The 20989-nt window shown below is 43.7% G+C and overlaps 1 protein-coding gene across 8 annotated transcripts in view; it reads left to right on the forward strand.

The window, feature by feature from the left end:
* Positions 1-20989, forward strand: part of KANK1 (KN motif and ankyrin repeat domains 1) — a 356154-nt gene that overhangs the window by 320020 nt on the left and 15145 nt on the right. For all 8 annotated transcript variants that reach the window (XM_077249101.1, XM_077249105.1, XM_077249102.1 and 5 more), the window contains 4 exons: positions 13241-13441; positions 14863-14971; positions 17001-17198; positions 17424-17511. In XM_077249101.1, coding sequence (XP_077105216.1) covers positions 13241-13441; positions 14863-14971; positions 17001-17198; positions 17424-17511 — 596 coding nt within the window. The remainder of the gene's footprint in view (positions 1-13240; positions 13442-14862; positions 14972-17000; positions 17199-17423; positions 17512-20989) is intronic.

Genomic DNA, 20989 nt, shown 5'->3' on the forward strand with positions numbered 1-20989 from the left:
TAATAAAAAAATATAAGCTGAGTCAAGTAATGGCACACACTTTTTTAAAAAAGTATATAGTTTTCTAAAAAAAAACACATGAAGGACTCCCAGACTGAGAAATAAGATTCTCTGGACTGATGAGAGGAAGATAGAACTTTTTGGTGATAATTCTAAGCGCTATGTGTGGAGAAAACCAGGCACTGCTCATCACCTGCCCAATACAATCCCAACAGTGAAACATGGTGGTGGCAGCATCATACTATGGGGGTGTTTTTCAGCTGCAGTGACAGGACATCTGGTTGCCATTGAAGGAAACATGAATGCGGCCAAGTACAGAGATATCATGGATGAAAACCTCTTCCAGAGTGCTCTGGGCCTCAGACTTAGCCAAAGGTTCACCTTCCAACAAGACAAGCACACAGCTAAAATAACAAAGGAGTGGCTTCAGAACAACTCTGTGACCATTCTTGACTGGCCCAGCCAGAGCCCTGACCTAAACCCAATTGAGCATCTCTGGAGAGACCTGAAAATGGCTGTCCACCAACGTTCACCATCCAACCTGACGGACCTGGAGAGGATCTGCAAGGTAGAATGGCAGAGGATCCCCAAATCCAGGTGTGAAAAACTTGTTGCATCATTCCCATGAAGACTCATGGCTGTACTAGCTCAAAAGGGTGCTTCTACTCAATACTGGGCAAAGGGTCTGAATACGGCCGGGGTCACACTTGTGAGAGCAATGCGAGAAACTCGCACGAGTCTCTTGCAGCAATACCCGGCACTCGGGACTGGAGCGTGCAGCTGCATGTATTTCTATACGTTGCATTTGTGGGTGGTGGGGGGGGGTGTTTAAGAAAATTAAAAGAAGCCTTTTACAGTACCAACAAAAGCTGAGATTTCAGAAGTCCTATGCACACTCTTGTTTGTTTTTTGTTTTGTTTTTTTCCTGACTGAATTGGAAAACGTCTGCATTTTTTTTTTTTTTGTCTGCAGCATGTGAATTCTTTCTGCGATTTTGCAGCCATAGAAAGCAAAAATGCTGGAAAAAAGCAACCATGCTTATTTCAGCATCACAACCTACTTTTTGCAAACCGCTTTGTTACTGCCAAGAGATCAGGTTTTGCTGATTTGGCATCTCTGCAAAGGGCAAAATGTAACATTGGCAATTTGTGTTGCAGATTGTTAACTACACATTTAATATCTGCCCAACAGGTCAGTTTGTGCTCAGATTCATTTTGGGGTCTTTATGGATCGGGTGAATGAAATTTGCTAAAATATCATCCACTTTGTTGCTGCTATAAGTGATTGACATTTTACCAAATCTCCTCCACTTGATGCATGAAAAATCTACACTGGATCTGAGCAGGGACTGACCTGTGGTCCTTTACACTGCAGATTTTCTGTTCAGTTCTAGGCAGAAAATCCATATTTTCAGCATATCTGAACCATGTGAACAAACCCAAAGGAAACTTGAACCTTATCCTCCATTTCCAGTGACTTCGCAGAGAATGCTTGTATTCATCATGCCTTGCTGATCAGAAAAGGTTGTTGTGTGGTTTACTTTTGGTTTATGTACTCAGTGCTGCCCCCAAGAATTTCAGGTCCCCATACTAGCAAAATTTTAGGGCCCCCTTGAGACTCCATCCTGGCCCAACCCTAGCTCCACCTCCAACCCGCGAACCTTCCACAGTCCCACCGCCCACTCTTGGAAAAACTCCACATCTCACCAATCACAGTTCCCATCGAACACCAGATCACATACATAGCCAGCAGCTTTTTTTTGGGGCCAAAAGATTTTTGATGCTGCCACTACAACCAGGTAGACTTTTCTTGCAGGGCCGTACTCTATTCTAACCTATTAAACATTTGTAAAAATGCCCAATACTCGAAGTATATTTTTTTTTATTTTCTTTAAAGGAATGTGTCACATTTTTTAAAATGACCAATAATACCACATACAAGGGATAAATACCATCATACCATGGCCGGACCACATATTACCACCACATAGTGACTGAATAATACCACATACAAGGAACAAATACCAAAACTCCATGGCAAGTCCACATATTACCACCATATAGAGATCAAATACTACAATACGGATCATTAATTAAAAAAAAAAAGCACAATACTAATAATACCATAAGTGCCATAATACACAGGAGCTCAGTGCATAGTATACAGTTTATAGTGTCAGTGTATGGGTAATAGTAACTCTACAGTGACATTATACATAGGAGCTCTGTGTATAGTATGTAATGCAAGTGTACAGGTAACGCACCGAGGCACCAGTGACCTTTCTAGTTAAAGATATTCATCTTCGCTTTGCTTCTTCATCCAGTGCAGACCGCCATCACTTCTTCCAGCCAGGCCTCATCTGCAGAAAATAAGTTATGTAGAGCACATTCCCCAATTTTTCCCCAATTTCTACACTTCCACAGGTGAAGAAATAAAGCCACCTTGCACAGTAATAGGACCCACACAACTGAAAACCGTATCCTCAAAAAAATAAAATAAAAAAGCATCACAGCAGTACTAATATATCCCTTAATTAGCCTGTACAGTAATAAATGTCCTACATCCTGGAACCTTCCTGTAATAACATCTCGCATCGTGGCCCCCATGCGTCACATTCTTGGTCCCATAGGTCTCAATCCTGCCCCCAATTTCTCCTCCCATCATGGCCCCCCATATGTTTCTATCTTGGCCCCTCCAAATGTCCTTACATGGCCTCAGTCCAGCAACGCCCTCTTCTTCAACCATTTAAGGCACGGACATCAGCTGCTGGCCTCAGATTGGTTGGCGGCTCCTATTGCAGTGCAGGAAACGTGTCCTGCACAGCAATAGATTTCAACTAAACGTGCATCCGAGGACACACGTTTAGTTACTGTGCAAACTGCCGAATCCTGCCCCTGGGGCAAGGTGGTGAGAGGGGCTCAGACCGGGCCCCCCTCACCACCTTGCCCCATAAGCCAGTAAGGGCAGTAATGCCCTGATGCCTTCCCTGTACCTACTTTACCTGGAGGTAGATGCCTGCTCTGCTGCATTATGAATGAACACAAGCTGAATAATAGTTAAAAAAAAAAAAAAAATGTCCTATAGTATCATTGCCTGTAATGTACTCTGCTCTGGTGGTGAGACAGTTAATGAGCTAATCAGAGCAGTCAGTGTATTTGCCAAGCAAAGTAGCTGTTACTTGTGATTGATTCCTCCAGAGAAAACAGACAACCTGGACATTCCTGTGACACATGACTGCTCTGTCAATAAGTATCCCTCTATTTCTGCTTGAGAAATAAATAAGAGGCTAGAACAGTAGCATTAAGGGCTTGTTCACACGATCCTTTTTTTGCTGCGGATCCGCAGCGGATTTTCAGCTGCGGATCCGCAGCCGTTTTCCATGCAGGGTACAGTACAATGTTACCCTATGGAAAACAAAATCCGCTGTGCCCACTATCCTTTTTTTCCCAGGCAAATCCGCGCGGATTTGCCTGCAGAAAAAAAGAAGTACCATGTCTGTTCTTTCTGCGGATTCCGCTCCTGTTTTCAACATGCACCAATAGGAAAGTGCTGTTGAAAACCCGCAGAGGAATCCGCAGAAGATACAGTCGGAAAATCAGCAGTGCTGTTTTGCACTGCGGATTTTCCAAATCAGGACCTGAAAAAAAAGGATCAAAAAAAGGATCGTGTGAACATAGCCTAAGTATGTTTCTTGTTTAGCCACAAATCTAAGTAGACTGTAAAATTATCTTTAGAGGGAATCTGTCACCAGGTTTTCGCCACCAAACCTGAGAGCAGCATAATGTAGTGTCCAAGACCCAGATTATGGGCTGCTTGCTGTAGTTATGGTAAGAGTTGAACTTGATGGACGGGAGTCTTTTTTTTTTATTAATTATTTTTTTCTATCCCAATATAACAATGTAATAGTATAATCAGCAGGAGATTATCAGTAGAGGACTAGTTAATATGCTGCCATGTAATCCTCCATATTTTAGAGCTCTGTGTCACCCCACCCCACTACTGATTAGCAGCTTTCTGCCTTTGCACGGGTTACACATAAAGCTACAAATCATTGGTATGGGTGAGGTTATACAGCACTCATCATTCAGAGAACCGCTAGATCTGCAGCAGATCAAACGATGATAACGGCATATCAAAACTGCAGCAAGCAGCCCAGAAAGTAATAAATCACTGGAGTTGGGGGTCTCTGCCACTACATTATGCTGCTCTAATGTGAGGTAGCAAAAATTTGCTGAAAGATTCCTTCCCAATCTAATAAAATAGATTTCTAATACAGTTTATGGTTATGGAATCCAGAACGATAGTAAATAAACGTATACCAAAAGGACAAAAAAGCCTAGGGGAACAGCACAAGATAATTTTGGCTAATATGCCATTCATGGTGTGACATGAGTAATGCACCATAGTCTTTACAAAATACAGTCACTACTTTCACCCCAGTAGTTAATTTAGGTGGACACATCTAAAGTTCTCATGTAAATGGCCATAACATAGACTAGCATTGCACGGGACCTGAACATGTGCTAACAGTTCTGTAAACCGGCCTGCAAAAGAGGTGGGTCTTGGAAAAACCACACCTAAACGTGTTTGTTTTGGGGCCATTTTTGGCCTTTTTGAGGGTTGGCTCTCTAAGCATCCCTGGTGGTGGCTCTTAAACGTAAAAAATTGCTTGTAAATATTAAGTATGCATACACACTCTTTTTTTTTTTTTCTCTCTCAAATTTTCATGAAATCATAAAGTACTGCTGTATTAGCTATTCCTGCTACAGCATTATGCCAAGGCAAATATGGTACATGGCCTCACGGTGGCATCTCAAATGGCACAGAGTTTAGTCTGAGCGCCTACATTCAGATCTGTGGCCCTAATGTCCATTGTTGGAAAATAATTTAACCAAACGCCCAAGATAAGATGTAACCGAATACTACTGATATAACCTATGCCCACTCATAATATATTGTAAGTGACACTAGTGCGACTGGAGCCTAGCCGCGTGTATGCTGTAAGTGACACTAGTGCGACTGGAGCCTAGCCGTGTGTATGCTGTAAGTGACACTAGTGCGACTGGAGCCTAGCCGCATGTATGCTGTAAGTGACACTAGTGCGACTGGAGCCTAGCCACGTGTATGCTGTAAGTGACACTAGTGCGACTGGAGCCTAGCCACGTGTATGCTGTAAGTGACACTAGTGCGACTGGAGCCTAGCCACGTGTATGCTGTAAGTGACACTAGTGCGAGCAGAGCCTAGCCACGTGTATGCTGTGACACTAGTGTGATCGGAGCCTAGCCACGTGTATGCTATAAGTGACACTAGTGCGACCGGAGCCTAGCCACATGTATGCTGTAAGTGACACTAGTGTGATCGGAGCCTAGCCACATGTATGCTGTAAGTGACACTAGTGTGAACGGAGCCTAGCCACATGTATGCTGTGACACTAGTGTGATCGGAGCCTAGCCACGTGTATGCTGTAAGTGCCACTAGTGTGATCGGACCCTAGCCACGTGTGTGCTGTAAGTGACACTAGTGTGATAGGAGCCTAGCCACGTGTATGCTGTAAGTGACACTAGTGTTACTGGAGCCTAGCCACGTGTATGCTGTAAGTGACGCTAGTGCGACCGGAGCCTAGCCACGTGTATGCTGTAAGTGACACTAGTGTGATCGGAGCCTAGCCACGTGTATGCTGTAAGTGACACTAGTGTGATTGGACCCTAGCCACGTGTATGCTGTAAGTGACACTAGTGTGATCGGAGCCTAGCCACATGTATGCTGTAAGTGACACTAGTGTGAACGGAGCCTAGCCACATGTATGCTGTGACACTAGTGTGATCGGAGCCTAGCCACGTGTATGCTGTAAGTGCCACTAGTGTGATCGGACCCTAGCCACGTGTGTGCTGTAAGTGACACTAGTGTGATAGGAGCCTAGCCACGTGTATGCTGTAAGTGACACTAGTGTTACTGGAGCCTAGCCACGTGTATGCTGTAAGTGACGCTAGTGCGACCGGAGCCTAGCCACGTGTATGCTGTAAGTGACACTAGTGTGATCGGAGCCTAGCCACGTGTATGCTGTAAGTGACACTAGTGTGATCGGACCCTAGCCACGTGTATGCTGTAAGTGACACTAGTGTGATCGGACCCTAGCCACGTGTATGCTGTAAGTGACACTAGTGTGATCGGAGCCTAGCCACGTGTATGCTGTAAGTGACACTAGTGTGATCGGAGCCTAGCCACGTGTATGCTGTAAGTGACACTAGTGTGATCGGAGCCTAGCCACGTGTATGCTGTAAGTGACACTAGTGTGATCGGAGCCTAGCCACGTGTATGCTGTAAGTGACACTAGTGTGATCGGAGCCTAGCCACGTGTATGCTGTAAGTGACACTAGTGTGATCGGAGCCTAGCCACGTGTATGCTGTAAGTGACACTAGTGTGATCGGAGCCTAGCCACGTGTATGCTGTAAGTGACACTAGTGTGATCGGAGCCTAGCCACGTGTATGCTGTAAGTGACACTAGTGTGATCGGAGCCTAGCCACGTGTATGCTGTAAGTGACACTAGTGTGATCGGAGCCTAGCCACGTGTATGCTGTAAGTGACACTAGTGTGATCGGAGCCTAGCCACGTGTATGCTGGAAGTGACACTAGTGTGATCGGAGCCTAGCCACGTGTATGCTGTAAGTGACACTAGTGTGATCGGAGCCTAGCCACGTGTATGCTGTAAGTGACACTAGTGTGATCGGAGCCTAGCCACGTGTATGCTGTAAATTACACTAGTGTGATCGGAGCCTAGCCACGTGTATGCTGTAAGTGACACTAGTGTGATCGGAGCCTAGCCACGTGTATGCTATAAGTGACACTAGTGTGATCGGAGCCTAGCCACGTGTATGCTGTAAGTGACACTAGTGTGATCGGAGCCTAGCCACGTGTATGCTGTAAGTGACACTAGTGTGATCGGAGCCTAGCCACGTGTATGCTGTAAATGACACTAGTGTGATCGGAGCCTAGCCACGTGTATGCTATAAGTGACACTAGTGTGATCGGAGCCTTGCCACGTGTATGCTGTAACACTAGTGTGATCGGAGCCTAGCCACGTGTATGCTGTAAGTGACTTTAGTGTGATCGGAGCCTAGCCACGTGTATGCTGTAAGTGACACTAGTGTGATCGGAGCCTAGCCACGTGTATGCTGTAAGTGACACTAGTGTGATCGGAGCCTAGCCACGTGTATGGCGGTCATGGTGTATGTTCTGGGTGATTGTCTAGAATGAGTGAGTGGTTTGGCTCGCCATGTCTATGAAAGCTTGCTACTACTTACTCTGTAAGCGGACAATTGTTAACCTTCCGTGCAGGATGTGTACTGCACACTGAACACAAGCAGCACTGCATAATGATTTTTATCAGAAATTACATCAAGAAAGTAATTTCCCGTTCTCACTCCATGTATAAATCCTTGTCACATTCCTAAAATTCTGCAGCAAAGCTGAGGATATGACCTAGCTGTGTGGTTACCAGCTATTAAGTTGGCTTGGCATCAAACTAAAGATACAAAGTGGCCAGTTTGCTCTTAAAGGGCTTGTCCAGTTCATTAAATCCAATGCCCATATCATCTGCTAGTGAATATAGAGTTATTCCAGACTAGTTTTCTGTTTATCATTTTCCTCTCTTGGCCAGAGAGTAGTAGTTATGACAGTGTGTATTGTTCAGTTGTTTTCTATGGTCAGCTTGCGCCTTGCAGCCAATTCCAGGCTGCAACAGTCCTGTGTCTGAGTACGTTCATCGTTTCTGATACCAGCACTTGCCACTAGGGAGGCTGCGCTGGATCCTTGGGGGTTACATAGCGAGTATGGGAGAGATTATTTTCAGGGAATCCAAGAGCCACAACCAATATTGCTGCACATCTTGTGTTTAGTTTTGCAATATGGTCCCTGAAACAATTCTTAGCCACTCCTTTAACTTCTGTATTACATATACTGTATATGTCCGACTTTGGGTTAAAAAAAAAAAAAAAAGTTCCAATAGACTACCACTATGGATTCTTAATGCCGAGAACGCACTACCTGTAGTGTCTGGTGTAGGTGGTGATATGTCGTCTATACACTGACTGCAGCCGTAAGCTGCCACTGTCAGATGATGTGCTGCCCATATGGACGCCAGGTCAGTGTTTAGCTGGTTTCAGGTTTGAATAAAACAATTTGGGAACCGCTGCCTACAAACTGGATGCTTTCCCTTTTTGCCAAGACTCCGATGCCCTCCCACCCCAGAGTTACTTCTATGTTTTGTGATCTTACTGGACAAGATGGGATATAATGACGAAAAAAAACCTGACCTTGTATAAGGTGTTTTTTTTCTGTTATTTTATGTAGGCAGTATTGATAGTTTTCGAATTATCTTGTGAACAGCTGATGAACAGCGACAGGCATAGAGATTTTTTCCTGTGACCCTGAAAAAAAATGCCTGAGTAGTTTGGAATCTTACCAGTCATTACCCCATCCTATTTTTATCAGAGGATAGGCCTGAACTCCATTAATGTTGCAACAAGCTTCAAATTAAGCCCCTAACAAGAGGGGGTGGAAATGAAAAGACATCAGTAATTAGACGCTCGGATCCATGGTGTTATACACTCCAGAATTGTGGCATCGTTTCTCTATAATGTATATAGCGGGTACATGGTGGCCACCAACTGGTCACACACTAGTACCAACTGGCCCTCTTGTCACAAGTGCTCTAAGGGCCAAATAGATCTGCTGGTTCTAAATCTATCTACCTCATCCTCTTATTCCTGTACGGGTATGTGCACACGTAGAAATGGTCCACTGCTGATTTTTCCGCAGCAGATTTGATAAATCCGCAGGGCAAAAACACTATGGTTTTCCTGCGGAATTACCGCAGTTTTTGTGCGGATTCCACTGCTGTTTTACACCTGCGGATTTCTATTATGGAGCAGGTGCAAAACCGCTGCGGATTCCGCACAAAGAATTGACATGCTGCGGAATGTAAATCGCTGCGTTTCCGTGCGTTTTTTTCCGCAGCATGTGCACTGCAGATTGCGTTTCCCATAGGTTTACATTGTACTGTGAACGCATGGGAAACCGCTGCGGATCCGCAGCGTGTGCACATAGCCTACAGCTAGAGCTGTCCATTAAAGTAGGGGGGAAGCAGAGATGGATACGCCACAAGTAGGTGGGAAGGTGCACGGACCTGCTCAGCCATGCTAAGGGTGCACCTTACGTTTGCAGTGTTGATATTCCAAGAACATTCACTTGTATTGGCTTCTAGTACATCTCCTATATTGGTATGTTGAAATGTCGGACGATTCATGTGCAACTTCCATGCAACCTTTTCAATGTGGTCATTCATATTGATATGTCGCATTATCAATAATAACATACAAAGTGTTCACTAAGCTCTATTGTTGTACCATGGCTTCTGCCATAAGCAGTGTCATGGTCTATCAGTGTGGGATATTGTGCTATTCAAAACACTCTGGCTAAGTTGTCCTACCCCCTGGAGTTCATTCTACTGCTCTTTTGGGGGTAAGGGCCTTTAAGGTGCAGCTGCGGTACATATATATATATACTGTACATATATATATGTATGTATGTATGTATGTATGTGTATATATATATATATATATATATAATTTTTTTTTTTAACAAGTGTTATGGACATGATTTTATTGCACTTACCAATATATAATATTGTACTGGTTATCCATCTTCTATAGAGTACAGCATACATTTATCTCTCACCCACAAAGCTCTCCACAGTTCTGCACCACTCTACATCTTCTCCCTCATCTGTCTACCACCCTACCCGTACTCTCCATTAATGACCGAAGACTAACATCCTCTGTAATGAGAATATCCCACTCCCGTCTCCAGGAATTTTTCTCCTGCTGCACCAGTTTCCTGGAATGCACTACCTTGGACAATGAAACTAATACCTAGCCTCCATGTTTATAAGCGTCCTCTAAAAGCACATCTCTTTAGACAGACATTTATAACTAGTACTGTTTGTCCCTGTGTGGGATGGACACCGGATAAGTGAGAAGTGTTGGGAATAACCCAGTGTTTCCTCCAGTGAGCAGTGCCGCTCACACCCTCCCTGCCGACTCCCTTTGCACTTCCGCACTAAGTTTTGACAAGGGGTGCCATGCAGCAGCAGAGTGCCCTTCGCTGTCAGTATACACTCCCATCTGATTTCCTGCCTTTGTAACACTATCACTGTATCCCAGCACTGTGCAGCAGCCCTATGCAATCTTGCTTTGGCAGACTTGCCTGCCCCTAGGTCACCGCCATTTCATTTCCTCTTCTGGACAAGAAATATTTTCAGCTATGAAGTGGTCTTCTGTTTATTCATTTTGGAAAAGTGTATTGGTGTGTTATTCTAGCGTTGTAAAATGTTATTCTGTGTCGGCCGTACTAGTAGTGTGGTCACTCGTATTAGATGAGTGGAGATGTCACTTCTGTCTCCTACTTCTGTGATTGGTAGGGTGACCTGCATTGTGATAGTCATATGTAATCTTTGGCACAAAAAAAAAAAACACCTTGATGAATTGAGGTCATAGACTTTGTTACAGTCCTGATGTAAAACACATTGAAATGTCACAAGTTTTGCACAATTCGAGTTATGCAAATGTGTTTATTTTTTTCTCTAGTTGCCTTCCACGACAGCCCAGGAGGTTGTCTCTATACCCTAATGGGGGACAGGAAGCAAAAGAGGTTAAAAACACCTCCCATTAACCAGTGTCTTTCCTGTTCCCCATGGGGCATGGAGAGGTTCCTGGTACGATGCGCGGCCGGCTCTGGCAGTGCTACCTTATTCTTGTGCTGGGCATTGGTGGTCGGGCCCCCGGGCTTCCTCCTCCTTTTTATGCTCCCGTCTCCTCCGGATTCTGGGACCGCTATCCTGATCCTCCTGCGTCCCCTTACGGGGGTAAAGCGGACCAGTGATCCCCTGCCGGAGGCCTCCCTGAGCTCTCTGGTGTCTCCCCCTCCTGTGCGCGCTGTTCGGCGACCCGGAAGTCACGTGGCGCTTCACTTCCGGGTCGGGCACTCCTGTACAGGAGCGCTGTTACTTCCGGGATTCCGGACCTCTGAATGGCGTGTGAGGCACGCTGCATCCTCGCACGCCTGCCTGGGACTGCGGAGGGGGAGGGGACGGCTAATTGCCAGGCGCTGGAGCAGCATTTATTTTCTATATAAGCTGCAGAAGACGTCTCAGGTAAGCCTGCTCAGCATGGATACGTCTTGCCCTGCAGCTGCAGAGCCCAGCGCTCCCCAAGCCCCAGTAAGTGTGGCAGGGATGGGTCCCATTTAAGGGTGGTTTTTAAAGTATACCTTCTCATACTGCTCCCTCTCTCGTTTCAGGGAGATAAGCCTGTCCATAAATCCACCACTAAGCGCAAATGTGCTGTATGTAATGAAAAACTGCCCTTAAAATGGGAGAAAAAATTGTGCCAACCCTGTATGGACAAAATAATCCGGGCCGAACATCCTTCACTAATAGAAGAGATACATTCCTTAGTCAGGCAGGAGGTTCAAACCTCTTTAGCCACTCCCCCGCCGCCACCACCACCCTCACCTGGTCCTTCGCTTTCCAAGAAAAGGAAGATCCAGGAATATTCTGACTCAGATTCTGATGGCTCTTATGCATCATCCTCAGTAAATCGGGAGGATGTTCTACCTCATAAAACTTCAGAAATCAGGAAATACCTTTTTTCATCTGAACATATTGAAGAATTGGTGTCCGCAGTGCGGAATACTATGGGGCTTAAAGAGGAACCCGTTCCTCAGACAATACAGGATGAGTTATTTGGCATACATACTGATAAACAACTTGGCTTCCCCGTACATAAGAGTATCATTGATATGATCAATAATGAGTGGGAGCTTCCAGAGAAACGGCTTACCACCCCGTCAGACTTTAAACACAGATTTCCTCTGGATGAGGATTCAATTAAATGGAACATCCCAAAAATAGATGTTCAGGTGGCTAAGGTGGCAAAAAAAGACCGCCCTGCCTTTCGAGGACTCCTCCCAATTAAAGGACCCCTTAGATGGGAAGATTGAAAGCCTACTCAAAAAATCCTGGGAAACTTCCACCTCGGCTCTCCGGTTCAATATTGCATCCACCTGTGTAGCCAGGTCTCTCTTCCGCTGGATGGAAGAATTAGAGAACCACATCTCTCAGGGTACTCCGAGATCCCACACTGGGATCGGGTCGGGTTTCATGAAACCCGACTTTGCCAAAAGTCGGCGACTTTTGAATTTGTCCGATCCGTTTCGCTCAACCCTACTCACTACAGTATCGGTGTGTATAAGACATAAATGACGTTATTAGGAAGGAAATCGGCAAGAAACTTGTGCCAATATTTAACACTTGTACATCACAGGGTCATGCTGCACTCTTCTTTATTACAGCACCTCTTTTCTTGTAGCCATTTCCGGGGTATTTGCTAGCCTTGGTAGTCTACATAGGTTGTATGAGACATCCCCTATCCCAGGTCACACTAACCCTTTGGTGCTGATGAGCTCCTCAGGAATGAAGTCTACTGTTTGGCATCACATCTGCTACAATATCTGTGTATCAATACACACATCATGTTTTTATAACCTTGGGCTGTGCCAGCAATTAAGAAATGTAACCTTTACAGATTGGTTGTAAAAACAGAATAAAAATGTTTTTCATTCTTGACCTAGTTGACCACACTTTGTGTTTAGCGCTAGATGCCATGTTCAAGAGCAACATGACCTTACTTGTATAATTCCTTTATAAAACAAAAAAACACAGCGTGTGTATTTACGTATATTCATACATACAATACTTTGGCTAGATGACCAGATCATTGCATCCAGATCGAAGCATTCCCGAGTTCCCATTGCATATAATACGAACTCATATTCCGGTTTTACATCTATGGTCTTTGTGTCTGTAAGGACTTTTTTATTTTTTCCATGACCATACTTTTATCTGTGGTCCTTGTATGCTGGATACTAGTGTGCTACAGATGGCAACTAGTATGTTCTTTGTACATGACGGCCTGATAAATGATCCTCTGTTTTTTTTCATCAGTTTCCTGAGATTTGGGGCACAAAACCCCTGCCTAAGATCCTGCCATCTACCTTTTATCATTTTATGTGATTGTACAGTGTAAAGTATTGGGTAACGCTGCGTTACTTAATAACTTGTTGATCAGAACTCTGTAAATGTTATCTATTAACATAATCTGCTGTCTCTTCATTTTGTCAGGGACTAAAGAGGACTCCAACAGTCAGGCCAAAGTATCTACTGAATGTTACGCTTCCAGTACGCATGCCCTCACCCGACAAGGAGTCTCTAAGCTTGCGAGGCTGAACATTGTGAAAGCTGACGATGAAGTGTTCTCTGCTTCACCCAACTTTGTGGCTGCAAATGAGCTGGGCTGTGAAAACACAGCTTCTTCTGTTTATGGTAATATTATAGCATTGCTAAGACAACATTTATGACATAGCCATAGGTTATACCTTGAAGGAATGTCTAAATGATCTGTGTTCCATGTCCTTTGTTACTTCCTGTGAAACAGAGCAAAAAAAGGGAGACAGTTTGTCACTTCTTTTCCTTTTTTGCCCCAGGTTAATGGGAATATTGGCAGATACAAAATTCTAGTTTTCTCAATTGATGTGAGATCCCAGGGATCAAGGATAAATTTTGATTAATGAAGAAAAAAAAAAAAAAAAGGTGTTGTCCCAGCTCCTTTAAACGAATTCTTTTATTGTAGACACGTTAAAATTGTAAACAGCGGCTAAATCTTTTCAGATCGAAACGCGTTGCTGGACTGTTGGCACACTAGCGCACCTTCACAGAATGAGGATTTAGCTGCTGTTTACAATTTTAATGTGTCTACAATAAAATAATTTGTTTAAAGGAGCTGGGACGACCCTTTTTTTTTTTTTTTTTTTTTTCTCTTCATTGATTCAACATGTCGGGTTTGGACAAGGTCTCGTGCACCTGCGGCTGAGAGTGGTGAGCTGGCTAGGGATTTTTTGCCCAAATTTCTTTTTCTATTTATTCACTATAAATTTTGATTGTCAAATTGACCCTTCTCTGTGGTTTGGCAAACCCCCTTTGTAAAACTGACTCTGACATAAAAACTCACAAAGACTTCATAGGCTTCGTGTTCAAAACTGTATAGTACAAGAAAAAGAGTAGGTTGCCAACTCAACTCTTGAAGATAAATGAAGTCCAGTGTGCTTCTCAAACGCAGGGTGAAATCACTCATCCTGCTCCTTTCGGAACTGGAGGTCTATGGACACATTTAGTTTGTACATTTGGTGCTATCCTGGGGTACATGCTAAGCATAGGGCAGAAACGAGACCTGAACAGGACCAAAGACTAGCACGCTCGGGTCTACCAGGTTAGGAGCTTTCTATACTGGTTCTCGTACGCTTCCACGTAACTAGTAATGTGCAATGTAGTATCTGTACATCTTGTCTCCCTCTGTCCCCACAAGTCTCCATGTACATCCATACTTTTAATTGTCTCTTTTAATCTCCCCTACAAGATCTTGGTCAATATTGGTTGCAGTTTTCAGATGACCTATTTTTACACTGTTTTGGCCTAACTTGTCATGTAGAGGATATCCCCTTGCTGACCTGACTGAATACAGAGGTTCTCCAACATAATCTGTTTTTCTGTTATTTTTGCTAAGCTCTTCTACAATGTAATTTTGATCAGGAACGATCTGTCAATGATTCCTGCTGCCAAGATATTACTATAATTAGGATTGATATTCTGAACAGGCTCTTGACAATGAGATATTCTAGTAGCCTTTAGTATTTTTGGTATAATATTTTACTACTTTCCTCCTGTTTTTCTTTCCTCCTCTGTATTAGTGAGTACAAGCAGAAACAGTACTCTAAAGTCCATCATGAAGAGAAAAGATGAGAAGAAAGAATCCTCAAAAACAAAGAAAAACCTTCAATTTGTTGGTATCAATGGCGGGTAAGCATGTTTGAATAACTATGCTAGAGACTGTGTTGTCTATGTGTATAGAGCCTTGCATTAGTAAGACCAGATTCACACACCCGTTTATCACGGTGCAGTTATGAGAATCGCGGACTGGCTGCGGGTCTCCTGTCACGAACTGGACAGCCTCTTTAGGTGCCTTAGGAGACTGTTGAGCTCAGGGCTGGTATCTAGAAAAGGAACGGAAGGCGCTCCTGGTATAGATCAGACAGGCTGTGGAGTACAAGTGAAGGTAGTTCCACTCACTGGCAATCGCATGCAGTGTTTTTCCATATGCTATCCATTTGGCGGATCAGACTAAGCTATTAAAGTTTATGGGGAACGTACAAGACAGAGGAAACACAGAAGATATCCTTTTGTGCTTCAGTGTTTCATCTATGTTTCATCCTTTTTTTTGTTGTTTCAACAATAGATTTTTATTAAAGAATTATTCAAATAACAAACCGGTACATTGGCGTGATCCATAAGAAAACAAAAATTTAGATGGGTGGAGTACAAGGGGATGGGCTAACGTAACTAATGGGAAGGAGTAGAGGGTAAAGGAGGGGGGAAAAGGAGCCCTGGGGGGTGGGGTTAGTCGAGGGAAGCCAATTTTCTCAAATTTACAGACTTTGTCCATAAGTATCGCATATCATTTTTCATTGATCATATACAAAGAAAGGTGTCTCTTGACTTCTGTCAAGCCTAGACCTGATTTTTTTCCAGGCTAATGCTATAGTTTGCTTGGTTGCTAGGAATATAACTGAGATGAGAATTTGAGTGTGGATAGAGATGGTAGGGGTAAGGCTTCCCAAGGATTTTTATTTTTTTAAGGTTAGTGTTTGTGACTGAGAATCTGTGAATTGCCCCATAGTGGTGCTAGTGGCAGGAAGGGGAAAATTGAGTTTGAGGAATATTTTAGGTAATCCCATAGTTTGAGTGAATGTGATGGAACTGAATTTATAATTTTTTGCGTTGTGCGGAGAGGATCCATGATAAATCGTCAAGGGTAATTGGGTGACACTCGGGGGCTTCTAAGATCGTTCATCCATTTTTCACTGGCCCATTGCGAAGAAACAGTTCACACAGTCTACCTAATTCAGTTTTTTAAATTGGGCAATAAAAAAACGGATGCGACACAGATGAAAAACAGTCAATTTCTCATGGATGTAATTTACAGCAATGTATGAATTTAGTCTTAAATTGTAGATGTCAGCTACCCTACTCCCTCTAAAGCACCACCATGTATAACCTAATTTTCCTGTATTCTAATAAACCCCTCTCTATGCTATGCCGCATCGCTTGCTTAATTAATAGAACAGTAACTTTGAAACTGGGCTCACAGTATGCAAATGAATGGTTTATTGCCACAAACCAATCCTCCCTCTCTACGTGAGAACACTCCTGTGGGCAGGAGCGACGTGATTTACACTAGTGGCGTCACCACCAGCTCTCTGCAAATCTCACTCATGCTCGTGATGTTCTTCCTCTCTGGGAATGCGCAAAAAACCCAGTTGTACATCCCCAAATCCATCAGACCACTGCGCGTGCTAGGAGCAATTTATTCATCAATGTGTATATATAGTAATCGGTGGCATGTGTGGGCTGTAAGACCGGCCTATATAAGTCTTTGGCCTATATAAGCCAAGCTCCTCTATAGCGGAGTCTGGCATCACTGCTGCCTCCATTGGCATGTGTAGTGTGCCCATGAAGCTGGGGGACATAGACCCGGCTTCATTGTCCATGCTCAGGAATGTGGAATGTTGCACACATTCTTGAGATTTGCAAAGAGCCAGAAGTGATAGTATCTGTTAGACATCAAATCTAACTTAACCCATTGATTTGTCATGGATCTATTTAGATTTCCACTATGAAGGCTTCTCGCATGTACCACTTGAAATAAATATGTGATTTATCAATGAAAGTGTTAATAGATCTATATGATTTTCTGTTCCTACCCAGAAGTTATACAGCTCTTACCTTACTAATGTGAGGAGTGTTAAGGTCTTATGTGTATACTTTTCAGGTATGAAACCACATCTAGTGATGAATCCAGCTCAGATGGAAGTTCATCCACAGAGTCAGATGATGAACGTGAGGAAGAGGAAAACTTAAATGAACGCTCCGAAGTGATAAAACAGGTTGTAGCAAGTGGACAAACAGAAGGAAGTGGGCCCAAAAGTGATGCTGACAAGGAAACCGAGAAAGTGGAAATCCGAGAAAGGTACAGTACTGTCCTGTTAGCGCAGTTGCGATATTCTATTAGATCAGTGTCTCCTTTACAGCTTTTTGGATGTCTGTAAAATGGCAGGATTGTAGTTTTATTGTTCATTTAAGTTTGCATTAACTGATGAAGTCAGTAAGCTGTGTGCACAGTATTTCCGCTGTTACATTTTATAATGTATTGTTAGTATTCCTGAAGCGTTAATCTGGTTTGTTTCCTATGCAGATATGAATTTAGTGCGAAGATGCTGTCTGCCTGCAATCTTCTGAAAGAGGCAGTTGATGATCCTCGGGCCTTGGCAAGTAAAGATGTGGTAAGTGCTCTGACTGTCATTACTATATTGCTGTCTCAGTAATAATGAATATAACTTTTATTACTGGATGCTGAACGTAAAGATGGCGCCTATTGGAAATTAGATTCTAGTTTAAGCAGAACATTTGCATTATTAGTTACTTTAAAAGTTGTATTTCGCTTTAAAGAGAATCTGTTAGCAGCATTTTGCAATCAAAACTATTTTTCTATGCACATGTAGATCTTTCAAAGACAAGTCCAGCTATACCTTTACATCAGGGGTGGGGAACCCCTCGATGACCTTTTATCAGGCCCCCGAGCAAATTCTTAGGGACCGCATTCTTGGGCAAGGAGCTGTATTTTGATTGCCACAAACTCATTAATTTCTTCTTGCTCTGTCAGCACACACGCAGTGTTCACTACTGAACATTGAAGGGCATGCAATGAAAGATTACATCCTGACACCAGTGTCAGTCAGGATGTACTTTGTGGGCAGAGTTTGTACGGCCCCCGATGGTATAAATATCCATACGGCACTTCGCAAAAAAAAAAATTCCCCACCCCTGCTTTACATGGTTAGTCCATCCCTCCATTATTGAGAATTGATATGTAAATGAGGCTGAAGTATTTGTACATCTGAAGCCTGTGTCATTCCAGCTCTATTCCCTGCCCAGCATCATTACCTCCTGCTTGACAGACTGTGTCCATGCTGTGTGACTTCAGGCAAAGTATCCGTCAATCATGCAAGAGGAAGTGGCGTTGGGCAGGGAATAGAGCCGGGGTGACAGAGGCTTCATTTCTGTAATAGTTCTTCAGCTACATTTACATATCAAATCAAACACTGATTTCTCATTAATGGAGGAACGGACTAGCCATGTAAAATATAGCTGGACTTGGCTTTGCCATGGCTACATGTAAATAGTTTGGGGGTGAAATCCTGCTGACATATTCCCTTTTAAATAGTGTCCTGAGTGTTTAATGCAGCAACTATACTATACAGGTCTGTGATCTCACGAGTAATTAGTGATGGTACATACAGTTGTGTGAAAGATAACACAAGTAAACACAAAATGCAGTTTTTAAATTAACGTATTTATTAAGGGAAAAATACATCCTAACGTACAGAGCCCTGTGTGACCCCCCCCCCCCCCCCCCCCAAAAAAAAAACAAAAAACCACAAATTAACAGTTTTTTATCACATCTTTGGGAAGCAGAGTTCAAATTCCCTAGCCACAACCAGGCCTGACAATCAAGAAATCACTTAAATAGCACCTGCCAGACAAAATGAGGTAGACCAAAGGATTATCGAAAGCTAAACATCATGCCGAAATCCAAAGAAATTCTGAAACAACTGACAAAGTAATTGGGATCTATCAGTATGGAAAAAAGTTATAAAGCCATTTCTAAAGATTTAGGATTTCAACGAACCACAGTGAGAGCCATTATCCACAAATGGCAAAAACGTGGAACAGTGGTGAACCTTCCCAGGAGTGGCCGGACGACCAAAATTACTCCAAGGGTGCAGTGACGACTCATCCAAGATGTCACAAAAGACCCCACAAAAACATCCAAAGAACTTCAGACCTCACTTACCTCTGTTAAGTTCAGTGTTCATGACTCCACCATGAGAAGGAGACTGGGCAAAAGTGGCCTGCATTGCAGAGTTCTAAGACGAAAACCACTGCTGAGCAATAAGAACATAAAGACTTGTCTCAGTTTTGCCAGAAAGCATTTTGTTGATGCCCAAGACTTTTTGGAGAATACTCTGGAATGACGAGACAAAAGTTGAACTTTTTGGAAGGTGAATGTCCCATTACATCCCACATAAAAGTACCGTATATACTCAAGTATAAGCCGACCCGAGTATAAGCCGACCCCCCTAATTTTGCCACAAAAAACTGGGAAAACTTAATGACTCGAGTATAAGCCTAGGGTGGAAAATGCAGCAGCTACCGGTAAATGTCAAAAATAAAAATAGATAACAATAAAAGTAAAATTAATTGAGACATCAGTAGTTTAAGTGTTTTTGAATATCCATATTGAATCAGGAGCCCCATATAATGCTCCATCCAGTTCATGATGGGCCCCATAAGATGCTCCATACAAAATACGCTCCATATAATGCTCCATATTAAAATATGCCCCATATAAAGCTGCACAAAGGTTAATAATGGCCCCATAAGATGCTCCACATATTATGGCCCAATAAGATGCTCTGCACATTATGCCCCATAAGATGCTCCACACATTATATCCCATGAAATACTCCACACATTATGCCCCATAAGATGCTCCACACATTATGGCCCCATAAGATGCTCCACACATTATGGCCCCATAAGATGCTCCACACATTATGGCCCCATGAGATGCTCCACACATTGTGGCCCCATACGATGCTCCACACATTATGGCCCCATGAGATGCTCCACACATTATGCCCCATACGATGCTCCATACATTGTGGCCCCATAAGATGCTCCACACATTTGCCCCATTTGCTGTTGCTGCGATTAAAATAAAAAAAATCACATACTCACCTCTCTTCGCTCAGGCCCCCGGCACTTGCGATAGTCACCTTCCTCGTTCCACGCGCCGCTCTGTCTTCCATCCTCCGCACTGACTGTTCAGGCCGAGGGCGGCGCGCACAGTAATCGCGTCATCGCGCCCTCTGGCCTGAAAAGTCACAGCCAGAGGACGGAAGACAGAGCAGCGCGCAGCGGTGGAACGAGGAAGGTGACTATCGCGCAATGCTCACCTCCCCCGATATACTCACCTGCTCCCGGCGCGGTCCCTGGCAGCGTCTCGCTGTCAGATGGTCTCCGGGAGCCGGCAGCATCTTCCTGTGTTCAGCGGTCGCGTACCGCTCTGTTGTGAAATTGGATTCTGGGCTCCCCCGGTGGCCACTTGTGGAATTGTACTTACGTGCATCATCCCCTCTGTTCACCTGCTCCTATCAGGATGTGGGAGTCGCTATATAACCTTGCTCCTCTGTCAGTTTCATGCCGGTCAACAATGTAATCAGAAGCCTTCTGTGCATGTTCCTGCTACTAGACAACTCCTAGCTAAGTTGGACTTTTGTCCTTGTGTGTTTTTGCATTTTGTTCCTGTTCACAGCTGCTGTTTCGTTACTGTGTCTGGAAAGCTCTTGTGAGCGGAAATTGCCACTCTGGTGTTATGAGTTAATGCTAGAGTCTTAAAGTAATTTCTGGATGGTGTTTTGATAGGGTTTTCTGCTGACCATGAAAGTGCCCTTTCTGTCTTCATGCTATCTAGTAAGCGGACCTCGATTTTGCTAAACCTATTTTCATACTACGTTTGTCATTTCATCTAAAATCACCGCCAATATATGTGGGGGCCTCTGTCTGCCTTTTGGGAAAATTTCTCTAGAGGTGAGCCAGCACTGTCTTTTCCTCTGCTAGGATTAGGTAGTTCTCCGGCTGGCGCTGGGCATCTAGGGATAAAAAACGTAGGCATGCTACCCGGCCACTTCTAGTTGT

The sequence above is a fragment of the Ranitomeya variabilis genome, chromosome 1 (genome assembly GCF_051348905.1).
Source record: "Ranitomeya variabilis isolate aRanVar5 chromosome 1, aRanVar5.hap1, whole genome shotgun sequence".
NCBI lineage: Eukaryota > Metazoa > Chordata > Amphibia > Anura > Dendrobatidae > Ranitomeya > Ranitomeya variabilis.